This window comes from Equus przewalskii, chromosome 6, assembly GCF_037783145.1.
Source record: "Equus przewalskii isolate Varuska chromosome 6, EquPr2, whole genome shotgun sequence".
In the NCBI taxonomy this organism is placed as follows: domain Eukaryota; kingdom Metazoa; phylum Chordata; class Mammalia; order Perissodactyla; family Equidae; genus Equus; species Equus przewalskii.
In genome coordinates, this window is record NC_091836.1 from 67,161,794 (window position 1) to 67,187,000 (window position 25,207).

Genomic DNA, 25,207 nt, shown 5'->3' on the forward strand with positions numbered 1-25,207 from the left:
TATTGAGTATACAGAGATCAACAAAACACTTGCAGTTTCTGTTTTCATGCAGAGCACATCAAAGAGATAGGTATGAGCTATAAAGTTACAATAGTCCCTTAATTCAATGAGTTTGCAATCTAGTAGGGTGACTAAGTCATAGACAAAAATAATTAACACACGCAGAGCATTATAATTGTCATTAGAGAGGCCTAAATAAAGTTCTGCAAGGGTTCTGAGAAGGAAGAGGTGATTTCCAGCCAAGAAGATTAGGTAAGGCTTCTTGAAAGAAGTGGCATTGGAGTGGGATCTTGAAGGGATGTTGGATTTGGACATGTGTATATGAGGATAGGGAAGAACATTCCAGGCTGTGGGAACATCATAACAAAGTTGGCAAGTTAGAAAAATATGGGGTGTGACTAGATAAGAAAGAAGGGTCAGTTCTGTTAGCATGTAGGGCATAATGAAGTATTAATGGGGACATGGCTAAAAAGATAGGCTTGTGGCAGATTTTGGAAGGCCTGGAAAGTAAGGCTAAGACATTTGGTATAAATCAGATTTCTTTTTTAGGAAAATCATCCTAGAAGTTGTAGTATGGAAGGTGCCTTTAGGTAGAGAGACCACTTAAACTTTTCCTTTTAATGGGGAAAATGTAGATGAAGGATATGCTCTGGGCCAGACTCTGCCCACTGAATTATAGTGCTTTCATCCGTAATAAATATGAAATGGTTTAATTAGCTTCTAAGGTGGGAATGAGTTCTAGTGTCCAATAAGGCAATGTATTTTAATAAACTTTCTACTTTACCATACCTCTTTTTGGATTCATTCAATGACAACAACAGTGAACAAAGAGAGAGACCTAGGTTCTATTTCCAGCTCTATCTTTAGGTTACTTTGTAGCCTTGGTCAAGTCATATAACTTCTGAGCCTTAGTTTCTTTTCTTTCAAGTGAGAATAATAAAAATATTTAATAAAATGGTATTTTATAGGGCTGAGTAAAGAACAAATGAAATCATACACATAAAACTATTTTGATAAAAAGGTAAGTGTCTTATACATTCAAACTCTCAGTAACATTCTAAGCATCTGAGGACTCCAGTTTTCAGTTTCCAACTCCACACTGATTTGGTGACTGACTGGATTTAGATTCCTATCTAACTGATATTTATTGACTGAATACCAGTGTTAATGATGGTGAATAACAGTTGTAACAACAGCACTGGTTCCTCAAGAAAGAGCTTTTAAATGACCATTGGAAGGGCTGGCCCCAGACCTCTGTTCTCTCACAAGTGGGTCTAAGTAATACCAGGAATGAGATCCATCACAAGGAAAAGAAATTGGTAGGAACTTCAGGTAGGGTATCAGTGTGGTGATTGTTATGAAATCCCAGAGAAGGTAATAATTAGCTCTTCCTGAGCGTGCTGGTGAAAGTTACAATAGGAGGAATTTAAACTGGCTTTGAAGGGTAAGTGTCGTGGAGAGGGAGAGCTTTTCAGGCAGAGGAACAGCATGACAAACACCCGGAGGCTGAATAGTGCAGGTATAGCAAGAAGTGAATGTAGTGCTAGACTGTGAAAGGAATTTTGAGATACAGAACAGTGCTCTGGGCAGCAACTTGGTAATTTCAAAATAACGTCCTTTTTCTTTGCTTTTTCAGATACTTGGATTTTTGTTGATTTGGGATGGGAGGCATGATCTACAGCTGCACTGGTTTCATAAGGTAGGACATCTGAATCTTCTTAGGAGACCTTATACCAGGACTAAATGTGCCTATTTGGCACTCAGTGTTAAGTACATAGTTGCCCTTTCTTTCATTGTTCCCCTTAGAAAGAAGAGATCTACTTATATTGTTTTAACTGAAATCATTAAATTTCTAATAGATTTAACTGATTTACTGAAGGAGCTGAACCCAAACTTTATTTTTTGTAACCACTCCTTGTTAAACTCACTCCGTGACTCTGTTCTTCCTATCCCAATAAAATCTTAGGCAAGTCCCCTTACTTTCCCAGTCCTTTATAGGCACAAGAACATTCTCATTTCAGTCATTAAAGATTTCAGTTCATTGTAATAACCCAAACTCCAGTTTTATAAGACTTTTCCCCTCCTCTGTTTGGGCGTGAAATCCTGCGGTGGTGGAGAGAGCACGATGGTCCTTTACCTCTCTTCCACCAGAGGAGGGCCCAGGGGAAAGGAGATCGGATGAAAGAAGACAGTCCCTCAAGGAAAGGCAGAAGGGTCATTTGGGGTTGATTTCATCAGCACCAGGTAAATGCTCAGTTGTTGGCTCCTTACCCCATGGGCTTTTTCTATGTGTATTTTCAGAGACCCTTCTGCTGAGAACCTTGACTGCAACTCTTGGTGGAGTCAATGCCTGTCTTCCTATGCTCCCTGAAATTTCTCTGTTGAGGTCCTTTTGATCTTCCCTTAGTTTGGAACCCTCTAAAATGACACCTGCATTGTTTCTCTTAAAGGATCCATATCTAGTCCCCAGAAAGCAGGCATCTTTGGACATACAGCTGTGGACATACAGCTCATTTCCAACATATCCTCCCTCATTTTGTTCTGCTGTGGGTTTGAGCAGCTCCAGCCACAACCTCTTGCTTTTTTACAGACTTTTTTCAGGCATTGTTTTGATACCATTCCTTGTGTTTTCTCAAATTCAGAAACATGTCAAACTCTCTGAGAGGTCCCCTTAAATTTTCTCTTACTCAAATGAGAAGTATGAACTGGAAATATAAATTTAAGAGTTATTAGAACAGATGGAAATTAAGTCATAAGATTTTATAGGGAAAAAATGTAGATTAGAAGTGAACAAATAGGCCTTATTGAGATCACCACCTGTTTTGGAGTTGAGACACCGTGATCAGTTAGTCACTACCAAGAATCCCTATGGGTTAAACCATTCCGATTACCATTCCAGGCTTGTGTCTATTATAGAAACTGTGCTTAGCTTGCCTTTGGCAGTTGGTGCTGGTACTTAGCCTTTGCCACAGCAGGACCTGATCATTCCCTTTGAAATCTGGAAGCCAGTTTCAATGGCAGCATCTCTCACCTTTATTCAGGCATGGAGGATAGCCACTACAATGCTTTTCAAGGATTCTGACACTTTCCTCACTAGAGTGTTTTTCTGTGTCCTCCCATAGAACATGATAGGGAGTAAGTTAGCTGATCACAGGTAATAGCATTCCAGCAACCTTTTCTCAATGAATCTTTGGATTCTTTCTTCAGTATTATACCAAGAAATTGCTGGCATCTCAATTTCTTTAAGCATGGGCCACTATTGAGCCAAACAAACAATTAGAACCACTTAAAGATTGCATAATATCTGGATTCTGGTATATTGAATTCAGAATCTCTGGCAAGTGCACTTGTGTCAATAAATTTAGCCTGATCTAAAATTATTTTCTTTTCTCTTTGTCTGGCACCCTTAGGATTCATTCTCACACATATTCTACAGGGTTTTTGTCAATATAAGTTAACAAGCCTTTATCTCTTGAGGCATTCTGGGATCTAATTCCAGCGATGAGTCTGTAGGTAATGAGAAATGATGGAGGTGGAATATGAGAAGAGTTGGCATCCCCTTGGAAGGAAACTACCTTGGTTGAGCCTTCAAACCATGAAGGACTAGGCTTATCAGACTTGAAAAGAGAGACTGCTTCTATTGGCAAGGGAGATTCTGTGGGGCTTAGAGTTTCAGTTTTAGTGTACTCAGTAAACCCAGAAGGAGAGGGTTAGCAGCAGCCCATAACCCATTCCCCTTCTAGCTCGGGGTGCTCAGAAAGGAATGAATGACCTTAATCAAAACTTCTTGTAAACATGCTAATAACCCAACCTCCTGGTAAACGCACTAAAGATATTTATTAGCCAAAAATTAATGGAGAATCCTTATCTATGAAAATTTCTATCAGGATATAACCTGGTATGTTTGGGTTGCTTATTGTGAATAAACGTGAAATTTATAGATTTGTAGGGTGGGAGACATGGCTGCCTGGAGTTGTATAATTAATGGGATATAAGATAAGGATGCTCCATAACCAAAAAAAGCTCCTTCTGTGAAGCAATGTTTTGACATATTTTGCGCAAAACACACCGCACATTTTAAGTCCAAGACCAAAGTGTATTGTAATATAGGAGAGGAAAGATCTTTTTATGAGTAGCTGCATTTGACAGGATCAGATTTCACCAAAGGAAAATGTTTTATCTGTACCTAATTGCCTGTATCCTTTAAATCATTAGTAAAGTTTGGTGTTGGGTAAGATCACAGAATTGCATGAGATTCATATGAGTCTGATTTGACCATTAAACCTTTATGTTGTGATATATTTGGTTTGCTAATAGGTTTTAATATTTTTGCATTTATGTACATAGGAGAGATTGGCCTACACCTTTTCTTTCTTGTAATGCCTTTGTTGAATTTGGGTATCAATGTTTTATGGGCTTCATAAGATAAGTTCCATCTTTTTTCTATTCTCTGGAAGAGTTTGTTAAAGATTGGAAGTATTTCTTTCTCGAATGTTTGGTAAAATTAACCGTTGAAGCCAGTAAGGCCTGAATTATTTTGTGAGAAGATTTAATTATGGATTCAGTTACTTTAATAGATCCAGAAATTAGAGAAAGGAGAGAACTAAGCACTCTTTAGAGGACAACACAGATGTAGAAAAACTATACATTCAAAGGGGAAGAGATTAAAGATATGTCTTCTTGGTCTCAGTGTTCTTTCTCTATGAAATAGTGTTCTGGCAGGCAGATTTTTTCATCTGTTCAACAATGTTTATTGGATGCTTACTGTGTGTCAGACATTCTGTGAGGCAGTGAGGATATAATCATAAACAAATATTGTCCTTGACCTCATGAAGCTTATAGTCTGTTGGGGAAAACATACATTGAAAAGGAAATTGCAAAATATTAATTACTTGTGATTGCATTGAGTCATGTAAACAAGTGGTAAATATTTGTAATGGCCATTGTTAAAACTGAGTGAGAGACCCTAAGCAATATTGAGTCCCCAGGTGAGGTTAGAGATGATAAATTAGTAAAGGCATCAGACCACATAGCTGTGTAATTTTTTTCTAGCCATGCTATACAACAAAGACTTGGAAGCAAAGAAGGTGAATAATTGGATCCATCCAATATTGGGCATTTGTAAGATGGTTAGATTAAAAGGATGAGGAAATGAGGTCCTTGACATTGTGGGGACACAAGTACAATTCTCAAGGACAGTTCTGATCCAAGCCTAGTGCCTGGAAGTAAGGGGATTCTTTCTGTTTCCCTAGATCCTGACTCTGCTAGTGATTCTGCTATCCTCGTTTTTTATGTGGATTTTAAGCGTTTACTGGAAAGACAGGTGGTTGACAGCTGGGCTTTCACTGAAGGTAAGCGTCATCCTGTAGGTCTGGCCCTGTCTGTCCAGATGTGTTCAGCCTGACTTTTGGCTTCCTCCCAGGTCTTTGCTCCCTACATACACCTGAGCAGCATACCTGTGATGGTTCTCATTTCCTGGCCTGTGGCCTTCTACTTAATCCATTTGGAAAGAGAAGGTATGTCACGTGGGTGGAACCTTGCCTGATCGTTTTAACTCTGACTTTAGCTTGCATAGTCTGCTCAACAAAACACAAAATTGGTAGATAGTCACCACTGTGCCTATTTGAAATTCATTTAGCTTGTTACTCAGGCATGCTTCTTGTGGTCAAACTCACAACCCTACGTGGCCTGTCACAGCATTTCCCTGACCAAACAGGTCTTCTAAAGAGGGATTCTCCTTCTAGAAAAATAAGAATTTTCTGTGTTTTGTTACACATTGACTATCTGGGAATGGACTTGGGGGGTGGGTAGTAGAGGCCATTTTAATTTTATTTAACCAGAGTGATAGTACAAGTCACAGTTCTTTTAGTTTGTATTTATATATTATTAGTTTTAACTAATGAACTTATACTAGGTCCAGATAATCCTGGTTACGTCCTAGTAACCCAAAGCAGGCCCCTGCAGAAATGTCTACCTCTGAGGCTAGTTTCCTCTCCATTCTTTCCTCTAATATCATGGAAACAAAAGAGAATCAGAGCTATACACTAAATTGTTTTGAGAATGGAGTTATTTCTCAGCACCCTTATTGTGAAACCGGTAGGATCTTGTTTTCTCTGTGTGTCTCTTTTTACTATTGGTTAAACAAGGAGTGTTTGCTTCCTGACTTGTGCAAGGATTCAGGCAAGAGAAAGACTGGATTGGTCGTGTTGCTATTGTGTTTGTAATGTGTGTATATGCATGTGGAGGATGAATTTTAGGAAGTGTCTCTGGGCAAGAGCTTAAAGGGGACAATAATGAGCTCTTTTCTTTTTCCTTTATTAAATTTTAGCTAGAATCAGAAAATACAAGATGACAAGTCGTGAGAGAAGAAGAGTCAAGAGATGTGATAGACTCGCAAAATTGAGAGGTTAGAGCTGGAGATCTATATTTGAAAGTGACTGAAGCCTGGGTGGAAACTTAAAAATGTGCAAATGGGTAAAATCCTTAGAGGTCTAAAATAGTAAGTGTTAAGGAATGGCCAGTGATAACAGGTATTGTGGACAGGCTGTGTGTTTGTGTGTGTGTGTGTGTGTGTAACAGAGAGAGAGAGAGAGACGCAAATACCTAATAGTTATTCAATACCTATTATAAGTCAACACTGTCTTATCACCTCTATGAGGTGGATCTTAGCAGCAAGATGGCCGCATTTTTCAGAGAAGAAAATGAAGACCCAGAGAGGTTAAGCAGCACAGCCTTAGTCTCACAATTAGCAAGTGGTAGAGTTTGGCTTTGAATTCAGATTTCTGTCAACCAGTAACCCTTCTACTATACTGTACTGCCGTAAATATAGGGGCGTTTTAGGCTGATCTTTACAGGCTTATCTTTCCAGGCTTTCTCAGAACCAGCCAAAGTACTCCTCCTTCTGAGAAGGTATTTCTTAACATTCCCTTTCCTTGCTTCCCTTCCCACCTCCTGCACAGTCCCTTGTAAATTTACAGTTCCAACAATATTGCCTTAATAATAATGCTATATTTGGATAGTCCTGTACTTTGAAATCACTGAAAGTAAGTGCGGATGTGACAGAAGTATAGAGTAAATCAGTAGTCCACAGAGTCAATGAAACCAGGGGCTGGGTGTTTTACTGCCTGCTCCTTTGGGATAGTTAGTTGCTTGGGATGGTTCTTCGTTCCCCTTTTCCTTTTTTTCCTCACTTCCCCCTCCTTCCAACTTTTTCAGCTCTACAAGTGGCTATTGGATTGCCCTTTTTTCTTATCCTTTTATGTCTCTATGTGGTCCCATTGGGGATTTACTCTCCCTGCATTCAGGAGAAGGATAAATTGGGACCCAAGCCAGACATCTTTGGACATAGAGGTGCACCCATGGTAGGTCTGAGCTTTATGGGCATGGGTGAGTACAAGTATGCATAGGGTATGTGGATGAGAGAAGGAGACCTCAGAACCCTAAGAACCTGTGGAGAGGAAAGGGGTTGGCTTGAAATGACAAGAATAAAGAGTTAATTGTAGAGATTGGACTTGAACCTAAGTCACCTAACTCTCAGTCCATTTCTCTTTACTGTGCCCAGTGACATTGCCTCAGATGAGCAGAGTCCCAGAATCAGATTGGGTAGAGGAGAATATAGGCAGTCTCTTTGAAAAAAGAGCCGAGGGAGCCAAACTCTGCTTCATAAAGCCCTTTCATTACTGGGATCCCTCCCTACCATAAAAGGGATGTTGAGAGGAGAGATCTGACGTATAGGGCCTGATGTCCTTTTCTTCCACAGCTGGGGCCTGAGAATACCATGATGTCCTTTGAGAAAGCTGTTGAACACGGGGCTTTTGGGCTGGAGACTGACGTATACTTAAGGTAGGAAAACAGGGGCTGGGGTGGGGAGGAGATAGGCCAATGCCGTAGAAGATGCCCAGCCTGGCCCAAGTTGTGGAAAGTACAAGTCCTGGGCAATTTCTCCTGTGTTCACATGGCACATATGCACACAGCACGTACACGAACCACTTCTCCCTTACAAACCATACATGTTTACCCTTACATTCTCAATCACAGCCTCATAAATTATACACACTCTATGTAGTCTCCACCCATAATTCAAATTTGTCCCCACTGCAAATCATGCTTACAACTTAACCCCAAGCACTACCTTAGCAATCTGTTTAACTAACATTCCCTGCGCATCTGCTACATTCCAGGAGTTCTTATGAGTGCTGGGGAAATGAATAAGATATAGTCCTGACTAAGAGATGTTCCTAGCCAGTGAAGGAGCTATGGCATGTTTATAAATAGCCACAGTATAAAACCATTTGTGGTGAGTGCCTTTCAGAGAAGAATAAGTCAAATGCAGCAGAACCTCACTGAAGGAAAAAGCTACCTCCCATTGTGTGTAAAAGATATGTGTCCTTAGAATTGTGTTTGAGTTGAATCTTGAAGGAAAAATACTATTTTACCAAGCAGAGATGGGGAAAGAGGGTATTCCAGGCAGAGGCAACAGCTTATTCAAAAGGCATCTAAATGAGAAATAACAAGTTTGTAGATCAGAGAGCTAACCTGTATGGATGCCAAAAGTGATATCCTTTGGGGACATGAGAGGACTATGTGAAGAGGAAGTGTAGCTGCGAGGCTCACTGAGGCCGGATCATGGAGATCGCTAAATGTTTAAGGCAGCCATGGTAGGTTTTAGAGGATAGATTGTTATTTTTGAAAGATAATGTTTTAGAAAGACTCATCTGGCAGTCTGTGAGGGCGAATTGTCAGGGAGATGAGTAGTAGGTTGTAGCAGTGTCCAAGGGAAAACAAAGGAAGACTTGGGTCAGAGCAGGGGCAAGGGCAAAAAGTCATGATTTACTGAAGAATCTGTGTATCTGAGCAGCTAGAAGTAGAAAGGCTTCATCTCCAGCATGAGTATACTAGTGAATGTGGTGTGTTCAAACTCCCTTCACAGCCATTCTATGAGGCAAACAGAAATGAAATGAACATTCTGTTTCACAGATGAGGAATTGTGGCTTGAACCTAGATTCAAAGAAGGGAAATGTATTACTAAGATCATAAGGCTAGAATGTACATGAGAAAGGCAGGATCAGAACTAGATTCCTGACCCCAGACTGGGGTTCTTAACATTACCCAACAATAACAACTGTTCCATGAACAATATTTGAATCAGAGTTGAAACTGGATGTTCTGTCAGCACTCTTGGGTTCATTTGTGGAAATGCCTGGTGGTCATGGCATAATGTGGTAAAGGTGCTGAGCCAGTGAGCTCCTGGCACATTGTCTTTCTGTCTTCTCTTTTGTGGCTTCAATTTTGATGTAGATGATCCTTCCAACTCCTCAGTTTCTCTGCTTGTTGACATCTTCATTTCCAATGATCGTCTCTTCCACATACCTCTACCATCCACACTGATGGCCATACCCTAAGCTTTATCATTACCAAAAATTGCATATCACTTGGAGTCCAGTCAGGCAATGAATACCACAGCAGTAACTTGAACAGGAAAATGTAATATCAGTATTTTACCAAATAGCAAAATGTGGTCAACTACTAAAAGAGGTAAAAGAGGACCCTGGGGAGTACAAAAGTAGCAAGTGCAGCTTCTGGAACTTCTGTTCCAGACAAAATGGAGTAAGCACATTCCACCCTATTTTTTACAAGAATTAAAGAAAAAGAAAAAAATTAAAAACTGGACAAAATTCACAAAGCAACTGACAGAAGACTCTGAAAGGTGGAGAAAAAAGATAGACTGGCTAGGATTCATAAGACTCAAGGAACTACCTAGTAGGGAGTGAGTTCCCTATTGTATTTTTTTGTTCTTTTACTGTTGTTTTGTCCTGACATGAGCTCTGGAGAGACCTGAAACCCAGAAACACCTATAGCTTCAGATAGAAAAAAAAAACGCCCCCACAAAAGTCTGCTCTTTTGTACTGGGAGGACTGGGAGAAGGGTAGCCCAGCAGGATATAAACATTTTGACCATACCAGCCCTACTCAGGTGAACACCACAAAAAACCCACTTCCCTCCCTCTCCCCACCTGGGGCTGGGGCCTCAGAGACTATGGGCAGATCCCTTACATTCCTGTCCTGAAATAACAGGTGGTTCTTCTGTCCTCCCTCCCACAACTAGAGACTGAGAGGAGAATTATTGAGAGAAGTTATCTGGAGAAAGTGACTTTTTTATTGTGATAAAATATACTTACCATAAAATTGATCATTTTAACCACTTTTAGGTATATAGTTCAGTGGCATTAAGAACATTCACCTTGTTTTGCTACCATCACCACCATTCATCTCTAGAACTTTTTCATCCTCTCAAAGTGAAACTGTATCTATTGAATAATAACTCCTTATCTCCCCTCCCCCCAGGCCCTGGCAACCACTATTCTATTGTCTAGCTCTCTGAATGTGACTACTCTAGTTATATCATATAAGTGGAATCATACAATGTTTTTCCTTTTGTGTCTGGCTCATTTCACTTAGCATAATGTCAAGGTTCATCTATATTATAGCATATGTCAGAATTTCCTTCCTTTTTTCTTCTTTTTTTATTGTGTTAAACACATTAAATTCACCATCTTAATAATTTTTAAGTGTACAATTCAGTAGTGTTAAGTATATTCACATTGTTGTGAAACACATTTCTAAAACTTTTTCATGTTACAAATAGGAAACTCTATGCCCATTAAACAACAACTCCCCTTTTTCCCCTACCCTTCAGCACCTGGTAACTACCATTCTACTTTCTGTTTTTATGAATTTGACTACTTTAGATGCTTCACATAAGTAGAATCATACAATATTTTTCTTTTTGTGACTGTCTTATTTCACTTAGTATAATGTTTTTAAGGTTCATCCATGATGTAGCATATGTCAGAATTTCCTTCCTTTTTCAGGCTGAATAATACTCCATTATATGTATATACCACATTTTGCTTATCCATTCATCTGCTGATGGACATTTGGATTACTTCCATCTCTCGGCTATTTTGAATAATGCTGCTATGAACGTGAGTGTACAAATATCTTTTCTTTTCTGTCTTTTTTTTTGAGGAAGATTAGCCTTGACCTAACATCTGCTGCCAATCCTCCTCTTTTTTTCTTTTCTTTTTTTTTTGTCAAGGAAGACTGGGCCTGAGCTAACATCTGTGTCCATCTTCCTCTAGTTTATATGTGGGACGCCTACCACAGCATGGCTTAACAAGCAGTGCATAGGTCCACACCTGGGATCCGAACCGGTAAACCCTGGGCTGCTGAAGCGGAGTGTGCAAACTTAACTACTGTGCCACCAGGCTGGCCCCCTACAAATATCTTTTCAAGACCCTGCTTTAATTTTTGAGAGGTATATACCCAGAAGTGGAATTGCTGGATCATACAGTAATTCTGTGTTTAATTTTCTGAAGAATTGCCATGCTGGAAAACGGGATTTTTAAAACTTGTATGTAAAATCCTGGGCAGATCTTTGTGTAACCCATGCATGAAACCACACAGACACAACACAGCAGAAGATTTGATAACTGAACGTTGATCTGGAACACCATCCAGGTTTTAGATTGACCTCTGGGTAGCACCTAGTGGGAAAGGCCAGAAAAGCACTGTAAAGCCTTTGAAAACTAAATTGGTATTTGAACCACAGCCAAGAAACATGGGCCAGGACATGTGTCGTGAACCTAAACATGTTGACTATCTGTTAAAATAGATTTAAAGAGGAACCAGAATTTCATAATACTCTCAAAATGCCCAGGATACAATCCAAAGTTTTACGTCCTACCAAACCTACAAAAATCTCAGCTTAAATGAGAAAAGGTAATCAATAGATGTCAACATCAAGAGAAACAGATCTTGAAACTATCTAAGTATTTTAAAGCAGCTATCATAAAATGTCTCCAACAAACATTTATGAGCACTCATTAAACAAATGAAAATGTAGAAATTCTTAGCAAAGAAATAGAAGGACTAAGGAAGAAACAAATGGAAATAGAAGTTCTTTAGACAAAAGAAAATGATTAAAAAAGTAAACTTGTATACATATATCAAATTATTATGTTGTACACCTAAAACTAATACAACGTTATATGTCAACTATATCTCAATAAAATGGAGGAAAAAGTCATCTTGGAATGTCAGAAATAAAAAAAGAGCAACAGAGAGGGTAATATATAAGTAAATACAATAGACAATTCTCTTCCTCCAGAGTTTAAAAATTATGTTTGATGATTAAAAGCAAAAATCCTAACATTGTCTGATGTGGGTCTCAATATATTTTAAGAGATTTAAGACAATTATATCATAAAGGAAGGGGGGTAGTGTAAAGGGACCTAAAAAGTGTTTAGGTTTCTACATTCTACTTGAAATGGTAGAATGTTGACGCTATTAGAATGTACTAAGTTAGGGATATATATATCTAGGGCAACCACACCAAAATATTATACAAAGAGATATACTAAAAAAGACCATAGATAAAAATTTTGAATAACCAACAGGAAAACCAGAAAAAGGAAACACAGGAACAAAATCAGAGGGAACAAACATAAAAATAATATTAAAATGGCAGACTTAAATCCTAACATATCAATAAATATATTCAATGTAAATGATCTAAATCTACCAATTAAAGGACAGAGACTGGCAGAAAAGATTTTAAAAATATGGCACAACTATATGCTGTCTACAAGAAATTCACTTCTTATATAGGTAGGTTAAAAATAAAACAGTGAAAAAATATGCTATGCAAATTCTAATCAAAGCTGGAGTTGCTATACTAATGTTAGACAAAGTAGACTTCAGAGCAAAGGAAATCACCAGAGACAAAGAAGGACATTACATAATGATAAAAAAAAAAAAAGTTAATTCATCAAGAGGACGTAACAGTTCTAAATGTGTAGGAACCCAAGAACAGAGCTTCAAAATACATGAAGCAAAAACTAGACAAAATTAAAAGGAGAAATAGATAAATCATAACTATAGTTGAAGACTACAACATCCTTCTCTTAGTAATTGATACAACTACTAAACAGAAAACCATAAAAGATAAAGAATATCTGAACAACAACATCAACCAACAGGACCTAGGTGACATTTATAGAACACTCAACCCAAGAATAGCAGAGGACATATCCTTATCTAGTGTCCACAGAAAATATATCAATATAGGTCATATCCTGGGCCATAAGACCAACCTGAACAAATTTAAAAGTACTGAAATCATACAGAATACTTTCTCTGAGCACAATAGAATCACACTAGAAATTGGTAATGAAGTCAACAAGAAAATCTTCAAACACTTGGAAACCAAATAAATCCACTTCTAAATAATCGATGAATTAAAGAAGAGGTCACCTTTATTTAATATGTGATTTGCAAAAATTTTGTTCCATTATGTGGGTTCTTATGTTTTCTTGATACCAACTGATTTTGACATAGATGCAAGGCAATTCAGTGACCCCTGCCTCACACCATATATAAAAATCACCTCGAATGGATCAATGACATAAATAAGGATGTGGAGAAATTGTAAACCTTGCACATTGCTAGTGGAAGTGTAAAATGGTCTCCCACTGTGGAAAACAGTTTGTACTTCCTCAAAAACCTTAACGTAGAATTACCATATGAACTAGCAATTCCACTCCTAGGTATATACCCCCAAAAATTGAAAATAGGGACTCAAACAGATACTTATATGCCATTGTTCTTTGCAGCATTATTCACAGTAGCCAAAAGCTGGAAACAATCCAAGCATCCATCAACGGATGAATGGATAAATAAAATGTGGTAGATACATACAGTGGAATATCATTCAGCCATAAAAATGAATAAAGTCTGCTACAACATGTGTGTTACAATATGGATGAACTTTGAAAAACACTATGCTAAGTGAAACTAGCTAGACAAAAAAGGATAAATATTGTATGATTCTATTTATATGAAATATATAGAATAGGCAAATTCATAGAGACAGAAAGTAGATTAGAGGTGCCAGGGGCTGGGAGAAGGGAGGAATGAGGAATTATTACTTAATGGGTACAGAGTTTCTGTTTGGAGTAATAAAAAGGTTTGGAAATAGATCATAGTCGTGGTTGCATAACATTGTGCATGTAATTAATGCCACCAGATTGTATGCTTAAAAATAGTTTTAAAATGACAAATTTTATGTTATATATATTTTACCACATAAAGATAAATGGAAAAAAAACCCTGAACAATGGAAGAAGGCTAGCCTTTTTAACAAATAGTCCTGGAGAAATTGGACATCCAAAGGGAAAAAAATGACCCTTGACGTAAACTTCATGGGTTAGACCAGAAAAACTCAGCAAAACGTAAAAAGCCTCAAAATTGATTACAGATTTAAGTACAAAATGTAAATTATAAAACCCTCAGAAAATAAAACGTAGGAGAAAATTTGGGGGATCTAGGGCTAGACAAAGTGTTCTTAGACTTTATACCAAAAGCACTATCCATAAAAGGAAAGATGATAAATGGAACATCATTAAAGTGAAAAACTTGCTCTGTGAAAGACCTCGTGAGATGGATAAAAAGGAAAGTGTCAGACTGGAAGACAATATTTGTAGAGTATGTATCTGACAAAAGACTTGTATCTAGAATATGTGAAGAACTCTTAAAACTCAACAGTGTAAAAAAAAAAAAATCCCAAACAATCCAATAAGAAAATGGGCAAAATCCATGAACAGACATTTCACCAAAGAGGATATACAGATGGCAAATAAGCACATGAAAAGATCTTCAACTTCATTAGCCATTAGGAAAATGCAAATTAAAACTAAAATCACTACTCATCTATCAGAATGGCTAAATTTAAAACATAGTGATAACTCCAAATGCTTGTTGACAAACTGGATCACTTATACATTGCTGGTGGAAATGTAAAATGGTATAGATGCTCTGCTCAGTGTGGCAGTTTCTTACAAAACTAAACTAAATTTCTGGATTGTGTGTGCTTAACCATACAACCCAGAAATTGCAGTTCTGGGCATTTATCCCAGAGAAAAGAAAACTTAATGTTCATAGAAAGACCTTTACATTAACGTTTACAGCAACTTTATTTATAATAGCCAGTATCTGGACAACCCCAGTGTCCTTCAAGAGGTTCAAGAGGTAAATGGTCAGACAAACTGTGGTATATCCATACCATGGAATATTACTCAGCAATCAAAAGGAATTGCCTATTGACACATGCAACAATTTGGATGGATCTCATGGGAATTATGCTGGTGAAAAACACCAGTCTCAAAAGGTTACATACTGTATGCTTCCATTTATATATCACTTTCAAATTGATAAGATTAAAGTGATTGGAAATAAATCAGTGGTTCCTAGAAGTGAAAAGAGGTGGGAGAGAGAGGTGACTTTGGCTATAAAGGTAGAACGGGACTGTTCTTATATGTTTACTGCTCTGTATCTTCACTGTGGTAGTGGTCACGTGAATCTGTATATATGATAAAATGAACATAGAACTAAACACATACACAAATAAGTGCATATAAAACTAATGAAAGCCGAGTAAGGTTAGTGATTTTATCAATGTCAATTTCCTTATATTATTGTAGTATAGTTATATAAGATTTTACTATTGGGGAAAACTGGGTTATGAGTATACAGGGTCTCTCTGTATTGTTTCTTACAAATCCATGTGAATCTACAATTACCTCAAAATAGAAATTTAAAAAACAGAAAAGAATGCCATCAGCTTTAAAAAAGGCACAAGCTGATTCAAAAATTTATGTGGAAATAACAAAGGAACTAGAATAGCTACAACAGTATTGACAAAGAAGAATAGTTAGAGGAAGCACACTACGTAACTTCAAGACTTACTGTATAGCTGCAGTAACCCAGACATTGTGGTATTGGGGGAGAGTCGAATGTGTAAATCAATTCAAGATAGAGATTCCAGTGATAGACCCCTAAACATACACCCATCTGGTTTTTTACAAAGGTGAAAGATCACTTCAATGAAGTAAAGATAGTCTTCACAATGTTGGGACAATTGGACTTCCATGGCACTGGGAAGGGAGAACCTCATCATATACCTCACACCTTATACAAAAATTGGCTCAAAATGAATCATAGATCTAAATGTAAAATGTAAAACTCTAAAACTTTTATAAGAAACCATAGGAGAAAATCTTTGAGACCTAGAGTTAGGTGAAGAGTTCTTAGACATGACACCAGAAGTATGAACCATAAAATAAAATTGTTAAATTGGACCTTATCAAAATAATAAAAAAAAACATCTGCCATGTGAAAGCCGCAGTGAAGAGGATGAAAAGGCAAGGTACAGAGTGGGAGAAAATATTTGCAAGCCCATATCCAACAAAGGACTTATATCCAGAATACATAAAGAACACTCTGAACTGAACACTAAAGGAATAAACCAGCCCATTAGAAAATAGGCAAGGGGGTTGGCCCCGAGGCCGAGTGGTTAAGTTTTTGTGCTCCATTTCAATGGCCTGGGCTTTGCCGGTTCGCATCCTGGGTGCGGACCTATGCACTGCTCATCAGGCCATTCTGAGGCAGCATCCCACATAGCACAACCAGAGGCACTCACAACTAGAATACACAACTCTGTACTGGGGGGCTTTGGGGACAAAAAGAAGAAGAAAAAAAACAAGATTGGCAACAGTTGTTAGCTCAGATGCCAATCTTTAAAAAAAAAAAAAGAAAGAAAATAGGCAAAAGACATCAACAGACACTTTACCCAAGAAAATATACAGATGGCAAATAAGCACATGAGAATATGATCAGCATCATTAGCCATTAGATAAAAGTAAATTAAAGCCATGGTAAGACACCACTACACACCTATCACAATGCCTGAAATAAGAAATATTGGCTACCAAATACTGGTAAAGTTGTGGAACAACTAATTTTCTTATACATTGTTGAGGGAATGTAAAATGGTATAGCCACTCTGTAAAACAGTTTGGCAATTTCTTATAAAGTTAACCATTCACTTACCTTATGACCCAGCAGTTGCACACGTGTGTATTTATCCTAGAGAAATGAAAATGTATGTCCACACAAAACCTGTACACTAATGTTCAAAGAAGCTTTATTTGTAATAGCCCTAAACTGGAAAGAACCGATATATACTTCAGCAGACTAATGGATAAGAAAACTGTGGTATTTCTATACAGTGGAATACTATTCAGCCACAAAAAGGAATGAAGTATTGATACATGCAACAACTTAGATGAATCTCAGTGATGTTATGCTGAAGGAAAAAAAAATCTCAAAAGGTTGCATACTGTATGATTCCATTTATTTATCACTCTCAAAATGACAAAATTAGAGTGATGGAGGACATGTCAGTGGTTGCCAGGGATTAGGCTTAGGGGGAGGGTCTGAGTAAAGTGGTAGCATGAGACAGTTTTTTAGTGGGGATGGAACAATTCTGTAACCCAGTTGTGGTGGTCACACAAATCTATACATGTGATAAAATTTCATAGTACTACACATATACATACATACATATACACATACACGCATAATTAATTAATGAGTTGTGTCACGTTCGTATGTTAATGGAGATGATTCATCCTGACATTTCAAAAGTTTTCAGGACCCCGTATCCTGTTCCAGTTCATGCCCTAGATCTTTACTTTATTTTAGGCGATGTTCCTCCAAAAAGTTATTTCTACTCCCTGTCTTCCTTTTGCTTTTCCAGTCCCTTTTGAACCTACCCCAACCAGGCTTTTTCCACACCATTTCACTGAGCTCTTATTAAGTTACCAGTGACCTCAAACTTCCCAAACATGATGTAAATTTTCAGTTTTCATCTTAACCTCTCAACATTTGAATAATCCCTCATTTTAAAAACGCTTTATTTGGCTTCCAGAATATATGTTCCTCATTTTCTTCCTCCCTGACTGTTTCTTACGTGATTTTCTTTGCTCACTCCTACAATCTCTTGCCCTCAAAATGTTGGAATTCTTGAGACTTGACAAAATATTTCTGAAGGAACTCTCATCCCCATCCTACCCCCAAAGTGAACTGTTTTGACATTGTTCACCCCTCTTTGTAAAATTGCAATTATGTTGTTTTTAAGAAATGTCAAACATGTTTATATGAAACTTTCATTTGGACATGGTATTTTGGGGAAACATTTGAAAAGGAGAAGGCATGTCTATACTTTAAAGCAAGTAATGTAAACAGATATTTAACATATGAGAGAAAGCCTATGGGAGGCCCTGATAAGAATCTGTGCAAATGGTTCTTCCTGCTGAGGTTTAGCATAAAAGCCCAACCAGCAATGCCCTCAACTGAGCATGGAGCAACACCTCTCTGGAGAACACTGAATCATGTTTTGTTGTTTTTTTAAAAAATTATTTTATTGAAGTCATATTGGTTTATAACATTGTGCAATTTCAGGTGTACGTTATTATGTATCAGTTTCTGTATAGACTGCATCGTGCTTACCACCAATAATCTGGTTTTTATCCATCACCATGCATATGTGCTGCTTTACCCCTTTTGCCCCCCCCCCGACCCCCTTTTCGTCTGGTAACCACTAATTTGTTCTCTTTATCCATGTGTTTATTTATCTTCTACATATGAGTGAAATCATATAGTGTTTGTCTTTCTCTGTCTGGCTTATTCACTTAACATCATACCCTGAAGGTCCATCCATGTTATTGCAAATGAGACGATTTCGTCTTTTTTTATAGCTGAGTAGTATTCCATTGGATATATATACCAAATCTTCTCTATCCTTTCATCCATAGAAGAGCACTTGGGTTGCTTCCACATCTTGACTGCTGTGAATAATGCTGCAATGAACATAGGGGTGCATAAATCTCTTTCAGTTGATTTCAAGTTCTTTGGATAAATACCCAGTAGTGGAATAGCTGGATCATATGGTATTTATATTTTTAAGTTTTTGAGAAATCTCCATACTGTTTTTCCAAAGTGGCTGCACCAGTTTGCATTCCCACCAGCAGTGTGTGAAGGGTCCTTTTCTCCACATCTTCTCCAACATTTGTTGTTTTTTGTCTTGGTAATTATCCCATTCCGACAGGTGTAAGGTGCAATTAGAGTGATTTGTAGTAGTTTTGATTTGCATGTCCCTATTAATTGGTGATGTTGAACATCTTTTCATGTGCCTGTTGGCCATCTCTGTATCTTCTTTGAAAAAATGTTCATATCCTCTGCTCATTCTTGGATCGAATTGGTTGTTCTTTTGTTGTTGAGTTGTATGAATTCTTTATATATTTTGGAAATTAACCCCTTGTCAGGTATATGATTTGCAAATGTTTTCTCCCAGTTAGTGGGTTGTCTTTTCGTTTTGTTAAAGGTTTCCTTTGCCTTGCAGAAGCATTTTAGTTTGATGCAGTCCCATTTGTTTATTTTGTTATTCTTTTTGTTTCTCTTGCCTGAGTAGAGATGGTGTTTGAAAAGATGCTGCCAAGACTGATGTCAAAGACTGTACTAACTATATTTTCTTATGGGAATTTTATGGTTTCAGGTCTTACATTCAAGTCTTTAATCTATTTTGAATTAATTTTTGTGTATGGTGTAAGATAATGGTCTACTTTCATTCTTTTGCATGTGGCTGTCCAGTTTTCCCAACACCATTTATTGAAGGTACTTTCCTTTCTCCGTTGTATGTTCTTGGCTCCTTTGTCAAAGATTAGCTGTCCATAGATGTGTGGTTTTATTTCTGGGCTTTCAGTTCTGTTCTGTTGATCTGTGTGTTTGTTTTTGTGCTAGTGTCATGCTGTTTTGATTACTATAGCTTTGTAGTATAATTTGAAGTCATGGATTGTGTTGCCTCCAGCTTTTTTCTTTTTTCTCAGGATTGCTCTGGCTATTAAGGTTCTTTTGTTGTTCCATATAAATTTTAGGATTCTTTTGTTCAATTTCTGTGAAGAATGTTGTTGGGATTCTGATTGGGATTGTATTGAATCAGTACATTGCTTTAGGTGATAAGGATGTTTTAACTGTGTTTGTTCTTCCAATCCGTGAGCATGGAATATCTTTCCATTTCTTTATGTCTTCTTTGATTCTTTCAATAATGTCTTATAGTTTTCAGTGTATAGGTCTTTCACCTCCTTGGTTAAATTTATTCCTAGATATTTTATTCTTTTTGTTGCAATTGTAAATGAGATTGCATTCTTGACTTCTCTTTCTGCTAGTTCATTATTAGTGTATAGAAATATACGCTTAGTTTTGTAAGTTGATTTTCTACCCTGCAACTTTGCTGTAGTTGTTGATTATTTATAAATAGTTTTCTGATGGATTCTTTAGGGTTTTCTATATATAGAATCTTGTCATCCACAAACAGTGAGAGTTTTACTTCTTCCTTTCCAATTTGGATTCCTTTTATTTCTTTTTCTTGCCTAATTGCTCTGGCCAAACCCTCCAGTACTATGTTGAGTAAGAGTAGTGACAGCAGACACCCTTGTCTTGTTCCTGTTTTCAGAGGGATGGCTTTCAGTTTTTCACCATTAAGTATGATGTTGGTTGTGGATTTGTCATATGTGGCCTTTGTTATGTTGATGTACTTTCCTTCCATACCCATTTTATTGAGGTTTTTTTTTCCTTTTTTTTTTATTTTTTATTTTTTTATTGAGTTATTGATAGGTTACAATCTCGTGAAATTTCAGTTGTACATTAATGTTTGTCAGTCATGTTGTAGGTGCACCACTTCACCCTTTGTGCCCACACCCCACCCCACCTTTCCCCTGGTATCCACTAAACTGTTCTTAGTCCATAATTTTAAATTCCTCATATGAGTGGAGTCATACACAGATTATCCTTCTCTCGCTGGCTTATTTCACTTAACATAATTCTCTCAAGGTCCATCCATGTTATTGCAAATGGAATGATTTTGTTCTGTTTTGCAGCTGAGTAGTATTCCATTGTATATATGTACCACATCTTCTTTATCCATTCGTCTGTTGCTGGACATTTAGGTTGCTTCCACGTCTTGGCTATTGTAAACACTGCTGCAATAAACATTGGGGTGGATAGGACTTTTGGGATTGCTGACTTCAAGCTCTTTGGATAAATACCCAGTAGTGGGATGACTGGAACGTATGGTAGTTCTATTTTTAATTTTTTGAGGAATCTCCATACTGTTTTCCATAGTGGCTGCACCAGTTTGCATTCCCACCAGCAGTGTATGAGGGTTCCTTTTTCTCCGCAACCTCTCCAACATTTGTTACTATTAGTTTTAGATATTTTTGTCATTCTAACGGGTGTAAGGTGATATCTTAGTGTAGTTTTGATTTGCATTTCCCTGATGATCAGCGATGATGAGCATCTTTTCATGTGCCTATTGGCCATCAGTATATCTTCTTTGGAGAAATGTCTGTTCATGTCTCCAGCCCATTTTTTGATTGGGTTGTTTGATGTTTTGTTGTTGAGTTGCGAGAGTTCTTTATATATTATGGATATTAAGCCTTTGTCAGATATATGACTTGCAAATATTTTTTCCCAGTTAGTGGGTTGTTTTTTTGTTTCAATCCTGTTTTCATTTGCCTTGAAGAAGCTCTTTAATCTGATGAAGTCCCATTTGTTTATTCTTTCTATTGTTTCCCTTCTCTGAGAGGGCATGGTGCCTGAAAAGATCCTTTTAATACTGATGTCAAAGAGTATACTGCCTACGTTTTCTTCCAGAAGCCTTATGGTTTCAGGTCTCACCTTTAGGTCTTTGATCCATTTTGAGTTTATTTTGGTGAATGGTGATTTCTGATTTTCTTTATTTGAGCTTTCTCCCTTTTTTCTTTGTAAGTCTGGCTAGTGGTTTGTCAATTTTATTTATCTTCTCAAAAAACCAGCTCTTTGTCTCATTGATCCTTTCTACTGCCTTTTTCATTTCAATAGTATTTATTTCTGCTCTGATTTTTATTATTTCTCTCCTGCTGACTTTGGGCTTCATTTATTCTTTTTTCTCTAGTTCAGTTAGGTGTGCTTTAAGGTTGCTTATTTGGGATTTTTCTTGTTTGTTAAGATGTGCCTGTATTGCAATGAATTTTCCTCTTAATACAGCCTTTGCTGTATCCCATATGAGTTGGTATGGCATGCTATCATTTTCATTTGTGTCCAGGTATTTTTTTATTTCTTCTATAATTTCTTCAATGATCCATTGCTCGTTCAGTAGTGTGTTTAGTCTCCACATCTTTGTGCCTTTCTCAGCTTTTTTCTTGTAATTAATTTCTAGCCTTATAGCACTATGATCGGAGAAGATGCTTGTTATTATTTCAATTTTTTAAAATTTGTAGAGGCTTGCCTTGTTTCCCAACATATGGTCTATCCTTGAGAATGTTCCATGTGCACTTGAGAAGAATGTGTATTCAGCTCTTTCAGGGTGAAGTGATCTATATATGTCTATTAAGTCCAATTGTTTTAGTTTTTCATTTAGCTCCACTATTTCCTTGTTGATTTTCTGTCTGGATGATCTGTCCATTGATGTGAGTGGGGTGTTGAGGTCCCCTACTATTATTGTGTTGTATTTAACATCTTCCTTTAGGTCTGTTAATAGTTGCTTTATGAATCTTGGTGCTCCTGTGTTGGGTGCATAGATATTTATAAGCGTTATTTCTTCTTGATGAAGTGTCCCTTTGATCATTATATATTGTCCCTCTGTGTCTCTCTTTACCTGTCTTATTTTGAAATCCACTTGGTCTGATATGAGAATTGCAACACCTGCTCTTTTTTCCTTGCGATTTTCTTGAAGTATTGTCCTCCACCCCTTCACCCTGAGTCTGTGTTTGTCCTTGGGGCTGAGGTGTGTTTCCTGGAGGCAACAAATTGTTGGATCTTGTTCTTTAATCCATTTTGCCACTCTGTGTCTCTTTATTGGAGAGTTCAGTCCGTTCACATTGAGAGTAATTATTGATGCATGTGGACTTAGTGCTGTTAATCTGTCGCTCATTATCTTGTTTTCCTGCGTTTCTTTTCCTGTTTGCTTTAGACTACCCATTTAATACTGCAATTTCTTATGCTGGGTTTCTTAGATTTTTCCTTATTTATGATTTGTGACTCTGTTCTGTACTTTATTTTAGTGTCTACCTTGAAGTTTGTATTTAGAATCTCGTGTATAATATAGTCTATTCTCTGGTGGTCTCTTACTTACTTGACCAATACTGATTTAGACCCTTTGCTCTTCCCCTCCTAAATAATTATTTTCGTTTTTTATTCCAACTCGTCTTATTAATTGGTAGTTAGAGTGCTAAGATCGTCCTTGTTTTGGTAGTTTCCTTACCTTTACCCTAATGCTATAATTGAATATTTGCTATCCTGTTCTGGTTCTATCCATCGGTCTCCCTAGTCTGTGGATTGTGTCCCCTTTCTCCCTTTTTTCTTTTTTTCAGGTATGAGAGCCTTCTTGAGGATTTCTTGTAATGGAGGGCTTTTAGTTACAAATTCCCTTAACTTTTGTTTGTCTGGAAAAGATTTAATTTCTCCCTCATATCTGAAGGAAATTCTTGCTGGATAGAGTATTCTTGGCTGAAGATTTTTATCCCTTAAAGCTTTGAATATGTCACTCCATTCTCTCCTAGCTTGTAGGGTTTCTGTAGAGAAATCCGCTGACAGTCTGATAGGGGCTCCTTTATAGGTTATTCTCTTTATTTTTCTTACTTTCCTGAGTAGTCTTTCCTGATCTTTCCTTTTTGCCAACTTTACTACTATGTGCCGTGGGGTAGCTCTTTTTACATTGACAAATCTAGGAGACCTAAAACCCTCCTCTACACACAGTTCTCTGTCGATCCCTAGATTTGGGAAGTTCTCTTCAATAATTTCGTTAAGCACACTTTCTGCTCCATTTTCCTTTTCCATACTCTCGGGAATTCCTATGATCCTTATGTTCTTACTCCTCATTGAATCCATTATCTCTCGGAGATTTTCCTCATTTTTTTTTAAATTCTTAGTTCTCTTTCTTCCTCTGTCTGGTGCCATTCAGCCTGTCTATCTTTGATTATGTTAATTTTCCCCTTTATGTTGTCTACACGGGCATTCAGGGAATCCGTATTCTCTTTTATCTGGTCCATTGTGCTTTTCATCTCAAGTAATTCTGTTTGATTCTTCTTTATGATTTCAATCTCTTTTGTGAAGTAACTCCAGAACTCGGCTTGTTTCTCTATCTTTCTCTCTACCTCATTGAGTTTTTTTATTATAGCTGCTCTGAACTCATTATCACTTAGTTTACCTAATTCCAAGTCCTCAGGACTTAATTCTGTGTTTTTATTGTTTTCCTTCTGGTCTGGGGCTTTTATAAATTGCTGGATGGTAGAGGAGTGGTTTTTTCGCATGGTGGTAGAATTCACTTGCAGTGACAGCCTGTCGCCACTAGATGGGGGTCAAGAGCCGCGTGTTATGAGCTCTCTGCCTTGGGGCAAGATGGCTGTGCCCACTGGCTTTGCCAGGGCAGAGGGGCTGTTACTCAGACGTGCTGGTCTGGGTTCAGATCAGTTCTGTTCTCTGGTCTCCCAAGACCATTGGTTTATGGGGTCCCCACGGACCGAAGCTTTCCCCCCGTCAGCAGGTCTCCACTGAATCAGCGGCAGGAGTCCTGGATGATCCCCCGGTCGCGCGGCCCCTTCCCCGCTCCTTCCCGACCCACGCCACAGCCATTGCAGACTCTAGGGGAGGGAGCGATGTTCTCTCCTACCGTTCCAGCGCCTCCGAGGGTGTAAGCAAGGTTTATGATCTCCGCCTTCTTGGTATTGTAGGTCTCTAACGAGCTGGCATTATGTTTATTCTCTGAAATTCAGTTCTTCCAATCTTTTGTTGTATTTTGCAGGGGAAAGAATCCCGGGTCAGCTCACCCCACCATTTTGCTCCGCCCCCTTCTTTTTTATTGAGAGTTTTTATCATAAATGAATGTTGGAGCCTGTCACATGCTTGTTCTGCATCTGTAGAGGTGATCATGTGATTTTTATCCCTCATTTTGTTAATATGTGGTATTACACTGATTGATTTGTGGATGTTAAGCCATCTTGCATCCCTGGTATAAATCCCACTGGATCATGGTGAATGATCCTTTAAATGTATTGCTGTATTAAATTTGCCAATATTTTCTTGTGGATTTTTGCATTTATGTTCATCAATGATAATGACGTGTAATTTTCCTTCTTTGTGTTGTCCTTGTCTGGTTTTTGTATCAGGATAATGTTGGCCTCATAGAATGAGTTAGGAAGTGTTCCTTCAATTTTTTGGAATAGTTTGAGAAGGATAGATATTAAATCTTTGAATGTTTGGTAGAATTCTCCAGA

The 25,207-nt window shown here is 37.7% G+C and overlaps 1 protein-coding gene across 4 annotated transcripts in view; it reads left to right on the forward strand.

Moving 5' to 3' along the window:
* The window catches only part of GDPD4 (glycerophosphodiester phosphodiesterase domain containing 4), a 122,713-nt gene that overhangs the window by 23,898 nt on the left and 73,608 nt on the right, over positions 1 to 25,207 (forward strand). For all 4 annotated transcript variants that reach the window (XM_070624004.1, XM_070624007.1, XM_070624005.1 and 1 more), the window contains 6 exons: positions 1,637 to 1,699; positions 5,253 to 5,351; positions 5,423 to 5,516; positions 6,329 to 6,406; positions 7,216 to 7,361; positions 7,760 to 7,842. In XM_070624004.1, the coding sequence (XP_070480105.1) occupies positions 1,637 to 1,699; positions 5,253 to 5,351; positions 5,423 to 5,516; positions 6,329 to 6,406; positions 7,216 to 7,361; positions 7,760 to 7,842 (563 nt within the window). The remainder of the gene's footprint in view (positions 1 to 1,636; positions 1,700 to 5,252; positions 5,352 to 5,422; positions 5,517 to 6,328; positions 6,407 to 7,215; positions 7,362 to 7,759; positions 7,843 to 25,207) is intronic.